The sequence below is a fragment of the Callospermophilus lateralis genome, chromosome 4 (genome assembly GCF_048772815.1).
Source record: "Callospermophilus lateralis isolate mCalLat2 chromosome 4, mCalLat2.hap1, whole genome shotgun sequence".
Classification (NCBI taxonomy): Eukaryota; Metazoa; Chordata; class Mammalia; order Rodentia; family Sciuridae; genus Callospermophilus; species Callospermophilus lateralis.
In genome coordinates this window covers 40,330,244-40,349,774 of record NC_135308.1, presented here as the reverse complement: position 1 = coordinate 40,349,774, position 19,531 = coordinate 40,330,244, and the positions used below count along the sequence as shown (strand labels likewise).

Genomic DNA, 19,531 nt, shown 5'->3' with positions numbered 1-19,531 from the left:
TACACACATAAACAAATGTGAATACTAATTCCTACTAGCATAAAGAAAATCAAACAGCAGGTTCACACGAAGAATGTCGTTAGCATTTATTTGCTCCATGTGTGAACTTTGTATCTAAAGACAAATTTACAGTATAAGGTGGCAACCTGTACTACCTTAGGGTTAATGGATGTTAAGAACAGTAAGACATGAATATTTACTGCTGGTATACATAAAATTTTGCAGCAAATAAAAAATATGTGTGGCCATTTACAGAACTTCTACCACATGTAAAAAAAGGCACACAGGCTTTCCCTTCACTGAGTCCACATGGTAGATGCAATTGTCTCAATTGACGGAGGAGGAAAGGGCTCAGATGCAACAGGCACAGCACGTATATTATAACAGGTATCTAGTTTCCTGCACACCACATTATGTATTATTTTCACTAGAAAAAGAAAACAATTAAAAGCTCAATACACAAACTGAGCCAGGAACAGGAACTAAATAGAAGGTAGGACTTAAGGACAATAAATCTAAATAGGAAACTTAAAAGAAAGTGGAAACAGGAGTTTAGACTGGGAGGAGACCGGGGTATTGAAAGAGTCGGAAGCCTGGGATGGATATCAGATTTTAGTAGGAGGCCCTGGAGAGGAGGCTAAGAATCATGTAAGATGAAGATGCTGGCAGCAAATACTGAAGTGGAGGGAAAAGCAGCAGAGGATGTGGGAGGTGGGACTTATTCCAGCTGAAAAAGCTCCCAGGACCAACACTTTCATCAAACTTGAGAGCCTGTTGTCACTGGCAAGCAAATATTGAACAGCCAACCCCAAATTGAAGCTTTATGGAAAAACAGTTCATCTTGCCACTAAAATTAGCCGCTTTCTTCTATAAGCACTCCTTTTGTAAATGTCCTAGTTACCCAAAAACTTGCAATCATGATTAACAAGATAAAGAACAATAATTCTGAGGGTGGGAAATTTTACATTAATCTTTGAATTGTCTCCATGAACCTCAAAAGAAAGCATAATGTGGATTTAAAAAAAATAGCCTCTATTCTCTCATTAAATCATTTTGGTTGCTCTTGTCCTCTCCTTTGATAACGTTGCCTGGAAATGAAGTCTTTGGTTTTGACATCCAGTTACAACATCCAGCCATGACTTACTCAGGACAGTCCATGCTGAGATCACTACTAAAGCAAGCATGATCTTTCCTTCCTATCATGACTTTTTGCCTTTTATCAAAATTGGCTACTTCTTTGTGTATTAAGGAATAAAGCATTTGTCTATCCAATGCCCAGCATATCGACCACTCTCAATTACTGTTTAATGAATGATGAATGTCTGAGATAAATGTGGTAGCTCATTTTTATTAAGTACTTACTATAATCAGAAATTAGGCCTGAAGCTCTTTATATATTATCTACCATACAGGGTTTATTTACTCCCAATTTTCAGATTGGAAAGAGTTGCTTAAGGAAATTTACTAAATCATCCATGGATGATTCATAGCACATATATCTACAAAGAGCAAGCTTGTCCCCTATGCCTCAGCACTTAGGATACTGAGCTTACTCTCTCAACTGGTAACATTCAGGGCTCCTGCAGCCAAATTCTAAATCTTCATCCAATAGCACACCGAAGCCAAGTACATATTCTTGATCCATTTCTTTTCTCCAAATGACCATGCAATAATAACAAGTAAATCCTGACTAGATAGATCTATTGGCCCAGGAGAGGACTCATTACAAAGCCTGACAACTACTATTTCTATGTGAAGTCTTCTAATTCTACTTTAAGGAGACTAGGGTTTTTCATGTAGAAACGAAGCCATGATGCTAAATTCTGATGAGAAATACCCAGATTTTCAGGACATTATTGGTTGTCCCATCTAATAGCTTAGTAATCAGAGAATTAATAATGGCAAAATATCATGGAGAACTAAAAAAGAAAGAAACTTATTGACTTTATTAATTCATATCTAGTAAAACTTCCAAGCATAAATTTATAGACAATGTAATAGGAAATACTTAATTTAAACTGAAAAACTTAAATTATAAATATCTATGAAGGGTAGAAATCTTCCATTTCATCAAGGCTGAGTTAGCCATCACCAATAAAGACATGAGTAAGGAAGAAAGTATAAAAAAGAAAGGACTTTTGAACCTATGGAGCAGTTCTCTGAGCAGAGAGAAATATTTCATGGAAACCTTGGAGCTGTGCGTTAGGGACTGTTCCCGTGTAGACCATGGTCCCAAGGCAACCTGGCAGAAAGACCAGCGCAGGAATCAATTATATGATCATTATACCCACCAAGATGGGCCTCTCATGATATACTCCAGGTAGTATCCCCAAGACGGTGTATTCCCATGAAAAACTCTGAATAATACCCACCAAGATGAGCATCCTTTGATAAACTCCAAGTAATACCTACCAACATGGTGCCTCCTATGATGTACTCCAAGAAATACCCACCGAGAGGGTTCCTCTCGTGGTATACTTTAAGCTCTCTGCTCCTTTAACCATTCTTTCTATACCTAATATAGATTCTGATGAGTAAAGTCTAAGAAACTTCACAAAGAACAACAGATTATTATATGATCTCTAGAGACATCTGATTTTGCCAAAAAACATTCTCCACTGTTAATACACACAATTTCAGAAAATATTACCAAATAAAGGGGGAGGTTACATTTTGGGGCCTCCTATAAAAGACTTCAATATTTTACATGGAATCAGCCTGGCCCCCTTTCAAATAGCACCTCACTGCAGTATGGCCCAAAATGCCCAAATGACACTGGGCCTTTGTTGCACATGCTCTGGGCCCACTTCCATCTGGTCTGTTGTCAGGCTATCATCTGTAACTCTGTAAAATAACTTACTGAGACAATGCCCACAGGCCTAACATGTTTATTAAATCATTTTTTATGAACTTGCACTGAATGGATTCAGATCACACTGTGAGGCAAGCACCTACATGACTCTGAAAATCATGCTGTATTTTGAATAGAAAAATTATGAAAATTTACTGATAGGAAGGACCTATCAAATACTTGCCCGACTGAATTCATCATCAACCTATCCATTTTATCCAGTGCTTATTTTTAATTCTTTTTTTTTTCCCTGTGGTGCTGGAGAGTGAACCCAAGGCCTTGTGTATGCAAGGGAAACACTCTACCAACTGAGGTTTTTTTTCCCCAGCCTTCCAGTGCTTATATTTATTTTTATTTTTAAAAATATTTTTTAGCCCAAAATGCCCAACTGACACTTGGCATGATGAATACAATACTTCTATTTTATTTGTTTATTTTTATGTGATGCTGAGGATCAAACCCAATGCCTAAACATGTGCTAGGCAAGCGCTCTACCACTGAGCTACAACCCCAGCCCACCATACTTATTTTTAAATACATTATTGCTTCCCAAGAGAAAGCATTTGCTCCTCATATTGAAAAGTACTTGGTAGTTTGCAAGGAATCATTTTAATAAGTCTGAATTAAATAGAGAAAACATATTACTGATGTTGCTTCACACATACAGGAAATGAGAAGTATGAGGTCTAAAGCAAGAACCTAAACCTAGGTCTTTTCATACTTAGGCCTCACCCACTCCCCAGGGAGGCAGTAAAGCTGAGTGGCTAAGAGTGTGGTGATTGAACTCACACTAATGAGGTAATAATCTCAGTTCTATCACTTATTATTGTGAGCTGACACTGGTACTTAGCCTCTGTGCCTCAATTTCCTCATCTATAAAAGAGAATAAGAGCAGCCATCACATGATCTCACAAGGCTCAACTGAATAAACTTTTAAAATTTTGGTGTTGAGTACACAGTAATCCTTTGAAAAATGTTTTGTCATCATTACTGTGTGTGGTGGTTTTCTGTGAGCCTATCTAATATCAGAACCACAAAACAAGGATCACTGTAACATGAAAGAAGGTACAAGGTTCAAATCCTGCTTTGTTATGTAATAATGGGAAGGATTTTTTTTTTTAAATGTCTTAATTCCAACTGAAATAGACCAGGAGAGGCACTGCTACAGGCCTTGAAGAAGCAAACTGTCATGTGTGACCAGCTTATGTAGAAGTCTGTGTGGCAGAGCTGTGGCAGCCTTCGGACCTGGGAGTGGCCTCCAGCCAATAAAATGTGGGGTCTTCAGCTGATTCTGCCAAGAGCATGAATGAGCTTGGAAGCAGCTCCTTCCCCCATCCGAGCCTCCTGAGGAGAACACAGCCCAGCTGATGCTGACTGCAGCCTCCTCCAGCCCCCAGAAGGGGGTCTCCAGGTTCCCACTTACACATGACACATGTTTAGGGTCCTAACCCACAGAATCTGTGAGATAGCAAATGTGTATCATTAAAAAAAAAACCAGAGCAAATATTCTATAAATGAGAGGATAGAAAATATCACCCTTCATCCTCCTGTGCTAACCCAGTGATATTCTGGACATTCTCCTAGCCTTACTTCATACATATGACTTACTGTAGTGAACAGAAGTACATATAAAATCCACAGCCTAAATTTTTAACTTATATTATACCCATTCTCCTGTATTAGTACCCATATTATTCATATTTATTATTTTTAACAGATGCCAAATCTTCTATCAAGAAGGTAGAGCAAAATTATTTAAGCAGTCAACTGCTGTTGCTTCCACTATCCTACTATTATAAATAAAACTCTACTGTCAATACTTGCATGTCTATGTGTTTACTTTTTAAACTGTATTTTGGATTAGTCCCTAAAAGGAGGCAATCAGGAAAAAAAATTATACATCTCTAAAGAAAACATGTCTCTCTAAGCCAACTTTTAAATGATACCAGAAATAAAGTGCTAATTTTATCACATTCTTTTTAGTACTAGATACTTTAAATTTTTAAAAAAGGTAAAAAAAAGTGGTACTTTGCTCTAATAACTAAAGAACATTTCTTTTGTTTCTAGAGCAAATTTACATACACATTTTACATGACTATTTGTTTCAACTTACTGCTTCCTCTCAAAAATTATCTATGCTTAACCTTTCTAAGAGACTGTCTTTATCTATAAAGTATAGATAATATGCACTATACACTATTGCTGTGAAAATCAAACACAATTATTACCTAAGTAAAAATATTTATGAAGCCTGGTTCATAGAAGTTGCTCAACTTTTAGTTAAATAAATAAATCAACAAATAAGTGGTCAGCTGCGAAGAGCTACACAACAGCGATATCAATTTCAGATTTGTGTGGAACTTAGGCCCCAAACTACTAATGAGGAGATAGTGAAATTTTCTAGGTTGCATCCAAAAGACGTCATGTTAATTGAAAAAGGTGGACAGTGTCCTTCCCATGCCTTTCCCATAAGCATCCACCTACCCTATAGGTAGAGGACAGGAAGAGCCGTCACAGTGTGGCACCACCTCACCAAGTGGAGATGTGAAAGCAGTTCTGTGCACACCTCTCTATGCCCCTCTCCCTGTTTCCCTCCCCAACACTGAGGATTCCTCAGAGGGAAAACTCCACCTCTGATGATAACAGTATCCTCACTGTTTCCGTACCAAAGACAATACCAGATGTCCTTCTATCACTGGAGAGGAAAACCATCCTATATGTGATTGAAAGAGAAACTACTATGAAAAACATTTAATAAGTTACAAATTGCTATGAAAGGCATCATTGTATCTCCTTAGTGGGTGGGAATATCACAAAAGTAGTTTAGTTTAGAACTTATAAATCTAAGTTAAATCAGCTCTATTGAAAACCTATACGGGATGTGAACTTGGTCCTAGATTTCTGTTCCTGATGAAATATCTCACAGCTCTTACAAACAGAGCTGTTTGCAGCCAAAATGCAAATAATTTTACTTTTCTATTGTCCAGAATCTACTCTGAGAATATCCACAACAGGTTTGACAAAATTGAAGAAAATAAGTAAACATCATGAGTGAAATGCATTCTTCCTGTGGACCAGGCACATCAGTGTAAACCATCCCGTCTCTTTGATGCCAAGGACAGGTGTTTGAAGAAGAAACCTCCTCTTCCTCAGGTGGCTCTGATTGCATCACTTCATCATCAGCTGAGCCTCCACAAGTGGTTTATAATTTACTCAGTAAAAACAGATAGTCAAACATTGGTCAAGTCCCCTGAATGGCATCCAGAAAGCTGTCCTTGCTTACAGCACTGCACGTAGCTGGAAAAGTTATGTACAAATACCAACAGCCCTTATGAAAAGGAGAGCTGCCTCCACAATGTGGTCAGTTTGCTTGTCCTTTAGAAAAAACAGTCAGTCAGACCAGAGGGATAAGCACTGAGAAACCAAATAAATGCCAATATAAAAACTGAAGTCAATTTTATATGTCAGAAGCATTTCTGTGAGCAACTTTTTGCATAAAAGATGCTCTCAAAAGCCAATTTTGAAACTGCTAAATGAAAAATGTAAAACGTATCAACATAAAGGGTTTTTATGAGTCTAACAATGAGTGTTCTTCATACTGAAGTTCCTGTAAAGATTGCCCGCCCCTTCTATAACAGTATCAAGCTAGCTCAATGTTTCAAGGGGTATAAAGCTTACATCAAAGACAGCCAGACTTCTCATTAAAATCTCTAGAAGTGTAAGAAGCTCAAATAATCACACCCAGAGTACAGCCATTGTGACCTAAGAGACTACAGATTATGTGAAGAAGCAGATGCAGGTAATTATAGGACTGTGATTTTTCTTTCTTTCTTTCTTTTTTTTCAGTTGAAGGGAAGGATTACTTCTAAACATTCAAATGCCCAAATTTTCTTTCCAGTGCCATGGATGGAACCCAGGGCTGTGCACACACTAGGCAAGTGTCCTAACACTGAGTTATACCCCCAGACCTCAAATGCTCAATTTTAAAGTGTTTGCAATCACAGCATCAAACTGTTGCAATGATAAAGCCCCACAGAAATTACTAACCCAATCCCCCCATTTTACAGCAAGTAACAGAGCCCCAACTAAATTAACTGATGTGCTCAAAGTTTCATAATTACTGATATAAACTAGAGAGGCCAGAAAAGAGAATGGACATTAGGTCTGTCTGAGATGCTCAAGATTCCCCAGCCTCACTACGCCCTACCCTTCTAATTATATGGAGAACTACATAAGTAACTGAAAGCAAGTGTGCATTTCTAGAAAAAAAAATCAGTACCTTCTTTATCCATCTATACCCCAGACTCCACATTTCCTACTGCGAGAGCCCACTTTCCTAGCACTCAGCTGTGCTCACCAGAAGGACACACATAGCATTTAGAGGCAAGGCAAAAGCCATGGCTTTTGAATCCTCCTTTTCCTCTTCTTAGTTGGTTCTGGTGTCAGAAATGGTGGACAATGGCAATAGATTCTTCCGTGGGTCTTTATGATCACAAGGGGCATAAGACAGGATCCAGTTTTGCTTGAAATGCACATTTTCTGCTGATTAGTTATGGCTGTATGAATAACTGTTTTATGCATCATCTATTTCATTTCCTCTCCACAAAAGCATGCAGAGTGTGTGTGCAAGTTTTACGTGCTCGCTGCTACATGTACTAGTGTTGGGGGGTGGTATATGTGTACTGCAGCAGTTGCTGCCATTCAGAAATGAGTTCAAGGACTTCCAATACTCGCCCTTCTAAAGGCCACTCAGCAAGTTGGAGATACAATTTATTAACCTGATTTCCACACAAAAACAGCAATTAAAGAATTGATTTAAATGTAGCATCATTTTTTCTCTAAAGGTCCTTGAATGTGAGTCTGACTAATGTGGGGAAGAAAAAAAAAATCCCTGTGCACTTTTATCTTAGATGTTGAGTGCCACTGAAGCATCCCTGACTGCTAATCAAGTGACAAAACCACTTCACAGTAATAGTTAAAGGAAAAAAGAGACTATTGAATATTTCAAGAATCACAGCAACATGATACTTTTCCAAGCTTATGACACCTATGTAAACAGCATCATTGGGGGAAAAAAAGTTTAAAATCAAAAAACTATCTAATTTCATTCTGGAATCAAGATATTTAACTCTATTTTTTTTAAATGCTGTGCATAGGGAAATGGATTACCTTCCAACATTTTCTGCAGACTGTTCCTCATGACATGGATGTTCTCTATCCCGATAAACTGAAACTTGATATTGGAATAATTGTCTTCATTCTCATAGCCTTTCCCTGCAGCACGATTTGCCATTGCATTAAGCTGCAGTGGTCAGCAAAACAGAATAGTTATCAATTATATTCAGGCCACGAAACAACCAAAACATTTTACAGATATTCATAAAAACATTCAAAATCATGTGCAGAAACATAATATGATATAAATCACTGGGACACTCTACTGAGCTATGTAGTTCCAGGGACTCACACTGAGCTTTTATTTCAACAACATGAATTTGTTGGCATGCACAACATTTTCTTAGCTGGGAAGCATTCTATAGATAAACCCTCCTGGAGATGCCTCTTGCAGTTTCCTGTCAGAGGTGCCAAACTGAATGTGGAATTCTGTGATGGAGCCAAGTTGTTCGGATTTAATAACGTATCTTACAACCTGCAGATTGGCAGAATATCAGCAGATACAGCTGTCAACATAATGCTCTATAAGTTACATTATGGTACCTTCCAATATGATACTGCAATAAACATGTTATCAAATGTCACATTCATTCTAATTTGCCAACAAGGATCCCCCAGATACCCAATTAAACCTTGAGCAGGAATCACTGAATAAAGTGAAAAGAGGAATGCAGACACTTGCCAGCCACTATTTAAATCCAGGCACCTAATAAATGGGCTTTTCTCCCCTTTGTCACTTTCATTATCATAATTTTGCACACGAGAAGTTAGAGGTTTCTTAATTCAAACTGGTATGGATTCTGAAGAAATCCATTAAGTCCAAAATCTCTCTGCCTGAGCTCTACGTAGTAAAATGAAGAAGGGGACAAGTCCTGCCTTGTCCTGGGAAATGCATCCATTTCTAGATGGACATGCGTCTGCTAATACCCCACTGTTGCTGTTGGCCTAAGCAAGCTGTGACATCTTCAGAAACATCTTCACTGACTCTTCTGCTCACCCCACAAAGGGCAGCAGGGAGAGAACCTATGCCAAGATCACACTATCAGAAAAAAAATGGTCACTTTTAAGAGCATGATGCAAAGCAATACTTTCAAAAAAGTAAGTTAAGTTCAAAACACATATATTCTTTGACCCAGATCTCCTACTTCTGATAATCTGACAAAATTTCAAAAGTACCAGCATATAATGACAATGTTTAAGAATGTTTATTATAATATTTTTATAATAGTGAAAGACTTAAAACCCATTAATTCCTCAATAAAGCAATGACTGGATAAATTACAGTTTATTTTTACCCTAGACTACTACCGAGTGTCAAGAAGAATACATGTTTGTGTATATATATATATATATGTGTAAGTGTGTGTGAGAGGGTGTAATTCATATAATTATCCGTTTCTAATAAAAGCAAATTTACAGATATGCATTTATGTTTATGCATATTTATTAAGCAAAACAAAATATATGGAAGAATATGCTGATCTGGCAACCATTATAACACAAAGACAGAGGGTGGCAAGTGGCAGGGAAACACCATTTATAAACCTTAGATACTCCTATATTCCTTCACTGTTACAAAGAACATACATTAACTTTGTAATTTAAATAACAAATATAAATGTATCAAAGGTTAAAAATAAAACAGCAGAGGGTAAGTCACTGCCATAGAGGCTCCCATTTCCGTTTTTTTTTTTTTTTTTTTTTGGTATGGGGATTGAACCCAGGGGTGCTTAACCACTGGGCCACACCTTCAGCCCATTTTATATTTTATTTAGAGATAGGGTCTTTCTAAGTTGCTTAGAGCCTCAACAAGTTGCTAACGCTGCTTGGAACTCATGATCCTCCTGCCTCAGCCTCCTGAGCCTCTGGAATCACAGGTATGTGCTACCATGCCAGACCCAGGGACTCCCATCTCAATAGCACCCTGGCTCCATGATTCAGTTCATGTGGCATCAGTTCATTGGGGGAATGTCAATACCTCGGGGCACTGTTCCCTGTCTAAAAAAGAGTCACCTTTCCCCTAATAAAACAGGCTTTAGGCTTAATCAAGGAAACACCTTAATCATGTATCTTAAAGACAACTTATGTTTATTTTTTTAATTTTAAATATTTTAAGGGAATTTTTTTAAAAAAATACTTATAGGCATTGTTCTTCTAAAACTATGCATTATAAAATGTCACTGCTTTATATAAGCATTTTTCAGAGCTGCTGGTTTACCCCTTACAACAAGCTTCATAAAACAGAACAAATTAATAAGATTCTTGCAAGTATCCTTATGTTACATGAACCTTGTGTTTATCCTGTTTCTTGAATAATTCAAGTTAAGCCTGCTCAACACATATCACAGAGACACTCTTTCAAAAAAGTGAAATAAAATACTATGGCTATTATTTTAATCTATAATTGATTCCATGTTCACATTTTTTTAATATTTATTTTTTAGTTATAGCTGGACACAATACTTTTATGTCACTTATTTATTTTTTTTATGTGGTGCTGAGGATCGAATCCAAGGTCTCACGTGTGCAAGGTGAGCGCTCTACCTCTGAGCCACAACCCCAGCCCCTCTATGTTTTTAAACCATCAATTATAGATAGCGGGAGAATTGATTGGTAGTCTTCCTTAAAAACAAAGGAGCAAACACAGGGAAATCTTGGGAGCAAGTGTGTATTTCACATAATGAACAGAAGGTGGCAATATTTAATCTACCATCCCAAGTGTAATTTTTGTCAGGAGTTTCACCTACTTTACAGGATCTAAAAACCATAATGTGACAAAAGCTGAAACCCCAAAGCAGGAAACACAGTTTTACAATTTGAAAATATTAAAAAAGTTACCCTAGTATTTATATATATATATATATATATATATATATATATATATATATATATATATATATATATATATGTATATGGAAAATATGCTGTTTGATGATAACAGCATAAAGGGTGCAGAGAAGCTCATAAATCAAACAAAAGAAACTTGGCTGTTTCTCAATGAACTGTGTGCCAGGCACTGAGTACAATGATAAGATGCACAAGAATCTACTTCTGCTGTCCCGAGCTTACAATTGCGACGGGAAGGAGAGCACAGAGTACCAAAAGATAACAGACAGAATGGCAGAGACAGCGACACGGCAGGAGTTGGAGTCTAGAGCAACCCGGTGTGGGCTACTGTTTCATGAGAGTTGGAAGCTCAGGCTGGACTTCAAGCACAGAGGAGGACCCTCAAGATGAAGCAAGAGGAGGAGAGGGACAGGGACAGGGGCAGGTCAGTATTAGTGAGCCATCCATTCCGAGAGGAGCAGAAGTTCATCTATGGCAGCAGAAGCAAGAGAAGAAGCTCAAAAAGCATTTAGGGTCCTCTGCAAATAGACTCATTTAAGAAATTTAAATTTTTAACTGAGATAGCAGAGAATGACTGAGGAATTTCTTAGCGTGCTTAAATAGAAAAAAAAAATGAGATTTATTTAGTGTCCACAACAGAAAATATCCACCAGAATGAGAAGAGAGTGGAACAGGCAGGCACCGAAACATTCAGTGGTGAATGAGAGGAGGGGTAGAGAACATAAGCCCCATGGAGACCTATCAGGCTCACTGATGGTCATATCCCTGCACCTCATTTAGGGCCATACCCCTACTGCACAGAACGGGAACTTCATGAAGATTGATTGACTGACTGATTAACTGGATAAGTGACTGAATAACAGAATGAAGTAAGAGATGAATAGACCAAGACTGTAATGAAACAGCATCAGTGGGCTGGGGATGTGGCTCAAGCGGTAGCGCGCTTGCCTGGCATGCGTGCGGCCCAGGTTCGATCCTCAGCACCACATACAAACAAAGATGTTGTGTCCGCCGAAAACTAAAAAATAAATATTAAAAATTCTCTCTGTCTGTCTCTCTCACCTCTCTCTTAAAAAAAAGAAAAGAAAAAGAAACAGCGTCAGATTCACCCCCAACCCTCAATCAATCAAACCTCTGAAAACACAAGAGTTCATCTTGATCTCAAGTTAAAGGGCAGGCTGGTCACTATCTTAGGCTTGGAGTGTAAGATTTCAGCAGTTACATTTTATGCCTAAGTAACAACGGGTCCTCATCTGGCACAGTTGGGAAACGACAACAAACGCTGATCTCACAGGAGGAGGACTGGGCCATGCCCTGGTGTTTGTCCGGTGATGGTCCTTTTCCCTTCCTCCATCCATAACTGGTTCAGTGAAGAACCTTAACTTGCAGCACAATGTGAAATTATGAGAAGATTTTATTTCTTACAACTACTGTCTCCAACTGAGCTGGTCAAAATTCCTCCTTTCCTACTTTGTAAGTAGATAACAGCTTGAGGGACATATTCAGATAGGAACCCAGGTATAATGCAAATAATCTCCCTCCCCCATTCTGGGCTGTGTGGACCAGTGAGTGCTTTGCTTTGGGACACCCTCCCTCCTCTTGCTCATCTAGGTTCTGTGTAGTGTCGGGCAGCGGTGGTGAACAGCTCTTTGCAAAGCTAGGCAAGGTTGTGATTCTGTCTTTGTTTCCTGGATCACACTAAATGACCATTTCCGTGAATTTGCTAGGGCATGTGATGTGGGTTCTTGGAAGAGGAAGTTCACGTCACTGACATGGAGATCCACTTTGGTGTGAGCCTGTTCCCTCAGCCTCCCTTGCCAGAAGATATCCCACAGTCACATGCAGTTAGAGACCCCCAGCAGGCAAGCTCTCTGAGGAAGGTTCTAGTAAGATAATTCATGTCCAGCTCAACTCACAGGAAATTTGCCCTAACAGAGAACAGGAATGTGAACTGCTCCACTGCCCCCACACCCTGTCTCCCTCCCATTCTCTCTTCCTCTGCTTGCTGCCAGGATGGCCCTCAGCAAACACGATGTACATCTGATTACGAAATGAGATCCTAGATTCCCCTCTTTCTGGCAACCCTAATCTTTACAACTGAATTTCCCAGATCCAGTGAGTAGATAATGCCACCTAATCACCAATTCCAGAGAAAAAGAAAAACACCCCACATGGCATCATGTCATGCCATAGGAAATCGTTGAGAAGGTGAAACTGGAGACCACACCCACAAAACAGTCTCTGGAGGTGCAACAAGGACAAAAGGCCAAGCACCAACTGAAGCCAGTGCCTGGCTCAGCACTTCCTCCACAGGGGCTGGTGTTCAAAGTACAGCTCAGAAACCTTTTTGCTTTTCTAGCCTTGGCCTGACTTTGGGTGAACTAATGGTTAGTTCTTCAGGTCTGAGTCTGCAGCTTAACTTGGGGTGTGCTCAGAAGTAACAATCCTCCTGAACCCTAACATGGGGATGAGGTTCCCCTGGGAAAGATTTTGTATACACACACACACACATACACACACAGTGAAACAAAACAAAACAAAAAACCCACAAACCACCATGAACAGACAGGCCTGGATTTCAATCTGAATTTTGTGTGACCTTAGGTAAATTTGGACCTAAGCCCTTACCTACGAAATGAAAAATCTCCTAATTTGCAGGGTTCTTATGTTAAATGCGAAAGCACCTGGCAGTTTTTAAAAGCTCAGCAAAATCCAGAACATGAGAAGGGTATGAACAAGGTTGAGATATAATGAGTTATCCCTCATTTTACAATCCAGCAAATACCGCATCTACGCCTTTGCAAATTTTCCTCATGCACCAAACTCTAGCGGTAATATGTGACCTCGAGGACATAATTTTTGAAGAGATATTCAATATGTGCTTGAGGACTTCACTACCTTTGCCTCCCGTGATTGTATTGTCAATAAGCAATTTAGAAGGCTTTCACCTGAACAAGCTGCTCTGGAGGCTGTCCTATGGGGCTAGCCTTGTCCAAAGGACCTGACTCCTCCAGGCTGCCTCCAAAGCCTTTCTCTTTTTAATCAAACCTGTAAGCGACCTTAGGAAGTACCAGGTTTGCCACTGTCCACACCTTCTATGACTAACATGAACTCAGTCTCCCGGCTACCAAGGGAGCCTAACACACTCTGGAACAAAAATCAACATACACGATCTCTAAAATAATGAAAGCACGAAGCAAACAGTTTAAAAATCATGTGAAGTGTGTGTGCAGGGATAAATACGAGAAGAGGGCCACCAATTTTCTTTAATGGATCAGTGTTGAACCACTTATCTCTTAGAGTAAACACACTAAGTGCTAAATATACCCTTCAAATCAAATCCTTTGGATTAATTTGTTTTAAATCTGGAATATGCCCGGCCCTACAGCTGCTACATTCTAGGGAAGGCTTACATAACACAGGGCAAACTTGGGTCACTGGCTCTTAAATTAGCAGGTGAATCTGTCTGCCTTTATCGGAAGCTGAAAAAACAGGACAGGAAAAGGGCTTTCCAGTCTCTACTCAGTTAAAGCCCTGGTCTTTTCTTCAGTATGTATCGAAGAAGCAGGCATTCATTCATTCATCCTCTGTAACTACTAGGAAATTCAGAAGACCTCCACTTTACTTAGGGGACGCATTTGCAGGAAGGGGTTAAAGCGTGAGTCAGAGAGAAGGTCACAAACTGAAGGAGAACAGTACAAGTCAGAGATTTTTCTGGCAACTATCAAGTGAAAACCGTTAAGCTGAAAAGCTATTTTTGTTTCTAGTTTGAAGCTTTTGCCTATGTGTCGTGCTTTGAGAGTGTATCTAAAAGGAAGGGATCTGGATGTGTGATCTACTAGAATGTGATTATGACCTGGCCGTAGCATGTTTCATCGCTGGTTTCCACGATTGATTTGCTGATCTGACATCTGAGAACAACTCCACCCTTACTATTCCACACGGCTATTCCGTAGCACACTCTGATCAGAAACAGAATGGACTGTTCTGAGGCCAAGGGCCTGAGGAGAACACTGACATTACATGGGGAAAACATTACATTAAGTGATGGAGGAAATGAATCACAATATTTTTTAAAATGAGGCTCAGAGAAGCAGTGAAAATTACCAAGGTCTGAGTATCCATAAAAAGATCGCATCCCATTCTCATTTATTTTCTCAAATTTCCACTGAGTACAGACTATCTATAAATACTTATTTTTAATAATGTATGCTTCGAGTGACTGAAGCTGTGGATCCTACTTTTCTGTTCTTTTTTTGATGCTCTTTTTATTTTCTTGTGTTCCCCACCACCGCCAACTGGTACTAGAGATTGAACCCAGGGCTTTGTGGGTGCTAAGCAAGTATTCTCCACTGAGCTATACCCAGCCCCTTTATGTTCATTTCTTAACAACTTCACTGACATATAATTCACATGCCATTCAATTCACCCATTGAAAGTGCAACTCAATGGTGTTTGGTACAGTCACATAGTTGTGCAACCTTCACCATAATCTAATTTTAGAACATTTCCATCACCTCAAAGAACAATCTTCTACACATCAGCAGTTGCCCCCCTCACACACCATTTCCTCCCATCCCCCCAGCCAAGGCAATAATCAGTTTATTTTCTATCACTATGAATCTGCCTGGGACATTTTATATAAATGGAATCTCCCAGTTGGGTGTCCTTTGGCATAAACTTCTTTCACTTAACATAGCATTTTCAAGGTTCATCATATTGCAGTGTATCAGTACTTCACCCCTTTTATAGCTGAATAATATTCCACTGAATGGATATACCACATTTTATAAATCCATTCTCAGTGGATTTATATTTTAGTGAATATTTATTTATTTCCACTTTGTTAGGCTCTTATTAATAATGAAAAAACATTCAAATACTGGTTTTATGTGGACATGTTTTTGTTTCTCTTAGGTATATATCTAGGAATGGAATTGCTGGTCACATTGTAGTTCTATAACATTGAAGGTCCTTATACTCTTTAAGCCTTTTTATGATGAAAAGAACTCCAACAGTATTTTTTTTCCTAACAGTAATTTAAAAAGTAAAAAATTCTTACCATTCACCTCTCACCAACTACAGGTTTTGATATACACTTCCCCCCTCAGTTTTTTAATTTCCCAGTGGGATTATATTACACATCGTTCCTGCATCCTAGTCTTGTTTAATGGTACCTGTTAGACTCCTTTCCTTTCCATACCCACATGGAGAGAAAGAGCTACATGTATATCTTTGCTCTCATCAGTCATAGGCCCAAATGTATTTCATTTTTGGGTAGAAACTACAATGGGAAAAATATTGAATAAAGGACATTTCATTCTGTCATCTCACTCCATGCAATATATTCACTGTACTTAGAGGTGATTCATTTCCTTGTTTTCACTGGCATATCCCTCTGGGGACTCTGTTTTTTGACTGATTTTGAAAGAACTGGATCTAAGAAGCTTAACTGGAAAACTGTACTGTACTCAGTACTGTGCTTTTTAAAAAGTGAAGCTAAATGGGAGGGAAGTGAAAGATCACCTTGGTCTGCCCCTGGATGACTAGCTCTGTTATTTCCTACTGGAAGTTTCACCAAACTAGAAGATTAATACACAGGCAATTAAAAAATAACATTTTTCTAACAACAGACAAGTAAAAAAGTTCTCTACCTCCCCAAAGCCTCCTTTCTCCATGGAATTTTAATAGCTTGCTATTTATCCTTCCAGATCTTACTCTATATACTTTTACATATGTACAGGTTTTTTACATAAATATAATAATATACATATTATTTTGTGACTTTTCTAAACTTAACATTATATTTTGTAGCTCTTTCCAAATCATAGGTATAGATTACCACAAGTAGAATTTGAACGCGTGTATCTGAATGCCTCACAAAAATTGAACTGCTGGAGCTCCACAGTAAACTTCATATTGTCAGAGTAGAAAGAGGTGTTTTAGGAAAAAATCAAATGGTCCCTGGGTGTATTTAGGAGGGCAATTTCTAAAACTAAGCCAGCCTCATTTAATGTGCTCACAAAGCTAGGAGCAGGGGAAACAGAAAATGTGCTTGACACAGTCAGCCCTTCAGGAGCTTAGGCCCTCAGAAAGCAGCCCAGCAGGGCGCCCGAGTACTGACCATGCAAAGAGGAACAGCCCCTGGGCAGACCCAGCAGCGGTGGACTGTCAGCTCTACCTGGACTCTGGCTGCCCACCGCAGAGTCGCATAGAGGCATTGGAATGGTGCCACTTACTTTAGGCCGAGTGTCCACAACGTAAATGAAGTCGCTTCCTGGATTGGCTTTCCTGATGGCCTGGAGCATCTGCTCATCCTCCAGGCACCGTGCACTAAAGCCGGACAGTGGCTGGCTGCTCCGGCAGATGGAGGCCTGCGGGAGAGCCATAGAGACACAGCAACATCAGGCAACTGCACCCAGAAGACTCTGGAGTTATCTCAGAAACAGAGACCCCTTGGTTCACCTACACCACACACCCGCTTATGAAAATAAGGTAACACTGTCTCTGGAAATCAAGATTTTTTAGATTTTTAACTCAGGTCAAAGAAACCACTTCATGTGCAAACAGTACAAAAACTCTTTGTGTAAGATGATATCAGGAATGTGTAAAGATGTTTAGATAAGATCAAAATTATGAAATTTAAAGCCATTTAAATAACCTACTTTCCTTTTCATTGGTATTGTTTCATTTTCCTGCCAAAAGCAGAAATACAAAATAAATATTCTAAAACTTACAGGATAGAGCTAATGGCAAGACCAGTAAAAAAAAAAAAAAAAAAAAAAAAAAATTACATACGCACACACATGGCTCTGTGCATGTATTTTTAATGCTATGCTGCTGGTCATTTTTTCAACTAACGTATTTAAAAACATCACCAATACTAAAAATCAATTCTAATTCTAAATGGTAAATTTTCACTGTAATGAAAGCCCAGGTTGCTGCCAGGTTTGGTACCAGCTTGACACAAATCTGTGCTGACTCCAGTGTGCTTAAAATCAAGGGGCTACTTTGGCATCAATCTGCATTCTTTACTGCGCTGTCCTTACCCTGCAATTCTAACACGGTACATCAGCCTTCCATATTCATAGATCCCACATTAGTGGATCAAAATATTCAGGAAAAAATTGTGCCTGTACTAAATAAGTTCAGACTTTCTTTGGTCATTATAACAATATAGCATAATAACTACTTAAAAAGTATTCACATTGCACTGGGTATTTTAAATGATCTAAAGAAGATATTGCACAAGAAGATGCTCTCAGGTCATACACAAATACATGCTATTTTTGTATCATCAGACTTTGGTCTCTGAGGGGGATCCTGAAACCATTCCCCATTCAGGCACAGCAGTATACTGCAATGTTAAATGACATGTGGAAGAACACAAACCTACCCCTGAGTTGTGAATAAGTGAGTACAGATGAACTTGCAGCTATAAAACATAAGGTTTTATACTTAAAAAACAAATTTTAGTTGATAATAGACCTTTATTTTATTTATTTATATGTGGTACTAAGAATCGAACCCAATGCCTCACACATGTTAGGCACTCTACCACTGAGCCACAACTTCAGCCCAAAACCTATGGTTTTTTGGTAAAGTATCTTTTTGTAGATTTAAACTTTGCTTTAATGTTTAAATTAAATATATAAATCTCCCAACAAAATACATGAATGACTCAAAGAATCTACCTTAAGTCTGCAATTCCCCTGGGTAGGAAGAGGCAGTAGTCATGGTTGATGAGAAGTGAACCCCTCCTGACAGACTGAGAAGGGGAACCCCTTGTAGGAAATAGTTACCATGTATCATTTCCTGCCCAACTGGCTTGATAATAGGGCTCCACCCATGAGAAGGTGCCCTCTCTGGGTCTAATTTCTAGCTTCCCAGTTCCTAAAGCCCAACTCAAGACAACGTGGCAAGGGCTTGCATTTCCCCAGAAGAATGTGGGCATCGGTGCCCCTCAGTGAAGCAAGTGGGGACATTTCTCACTAGTCATAAACATCAAGAATCATAGACTGGCTAGACATATAGACATCTGAGGCTGCCAGTTCCATTCTGAAGTAGAAAGGGACCATTACTGATGTGGTTCAAGGAAATCAGGACCTGGAGCTACACTCAGAATTCAGGAGGGCAGTGCATGGAAAATGGAAAGTAAAGCAAAGGAGCAGCTGAGTCCCTTCAGAGTCATCTCGTTCTTGAATGTAGGGAGAGGTGAGGGACCAGAGGGTCTGAACATGGGAGAAGAGGACAGAAAACCAGGGCAAGACCCAAAAGCAAGGCAAAGAGAGACCAAAGGACTGGGGAGCAAAGGACCAACAAATCGCCATAGATGGCTTGGCCTGGGATCCGGCTTCCTTTCAGTAGTGGTCTTTATGGGGTCAGAGTCTGCCACCCTGCTCTGAGGGAATTCTGACTGGAGAGTGAATAATTCTGAGTTGGCTTCACAAGTTATTTTATCTGGGTTAAAGAAATATTAGTTGAGGACGGCTAGCACCAGGCAACCTGTTAGATTCTATTAGAAGAGTAAAGGAAGGGACCTTCTCTAAATGTAAGAATTGGTCTGTGAATGCACACACCTAAACTCACTAAGCCAGTGAGATTCCAACCATGAAGTGAAGCAAATTAGTGACAACAACAGTTATCAATTACCTTCTG

General features: G+C 39.2%; 1 protein-coding gene across 1 annotated transcript in view; it reads right to left on the bottom strand.

The window, feature by feature from the left end:
- Mtmr7 (myotubularin related protein 7) overlaps window positions 1–19,531 on the bottom strand; it is a 114,648-nt gene that overhangs the window by 21,603 nt on the left and 73,514 nt on the right. Inside the window, exons 6-7 of the mRNA XM_076852432.1 lie at window positions 17,113–17,247; window positions 8,021–8,153 (exon numbers count right to left, since the gene is read on the bottom strand). Coding sequence (XP_076708547.1) covers window positions 8,021–8,153; window positions 17,113–17,247 — 268 coding nt within the window. The remainder of the gene's footprint in view (window positions 1–8,020; window positions 8,154–17,112; window positions 17,248–19,531) is intronic.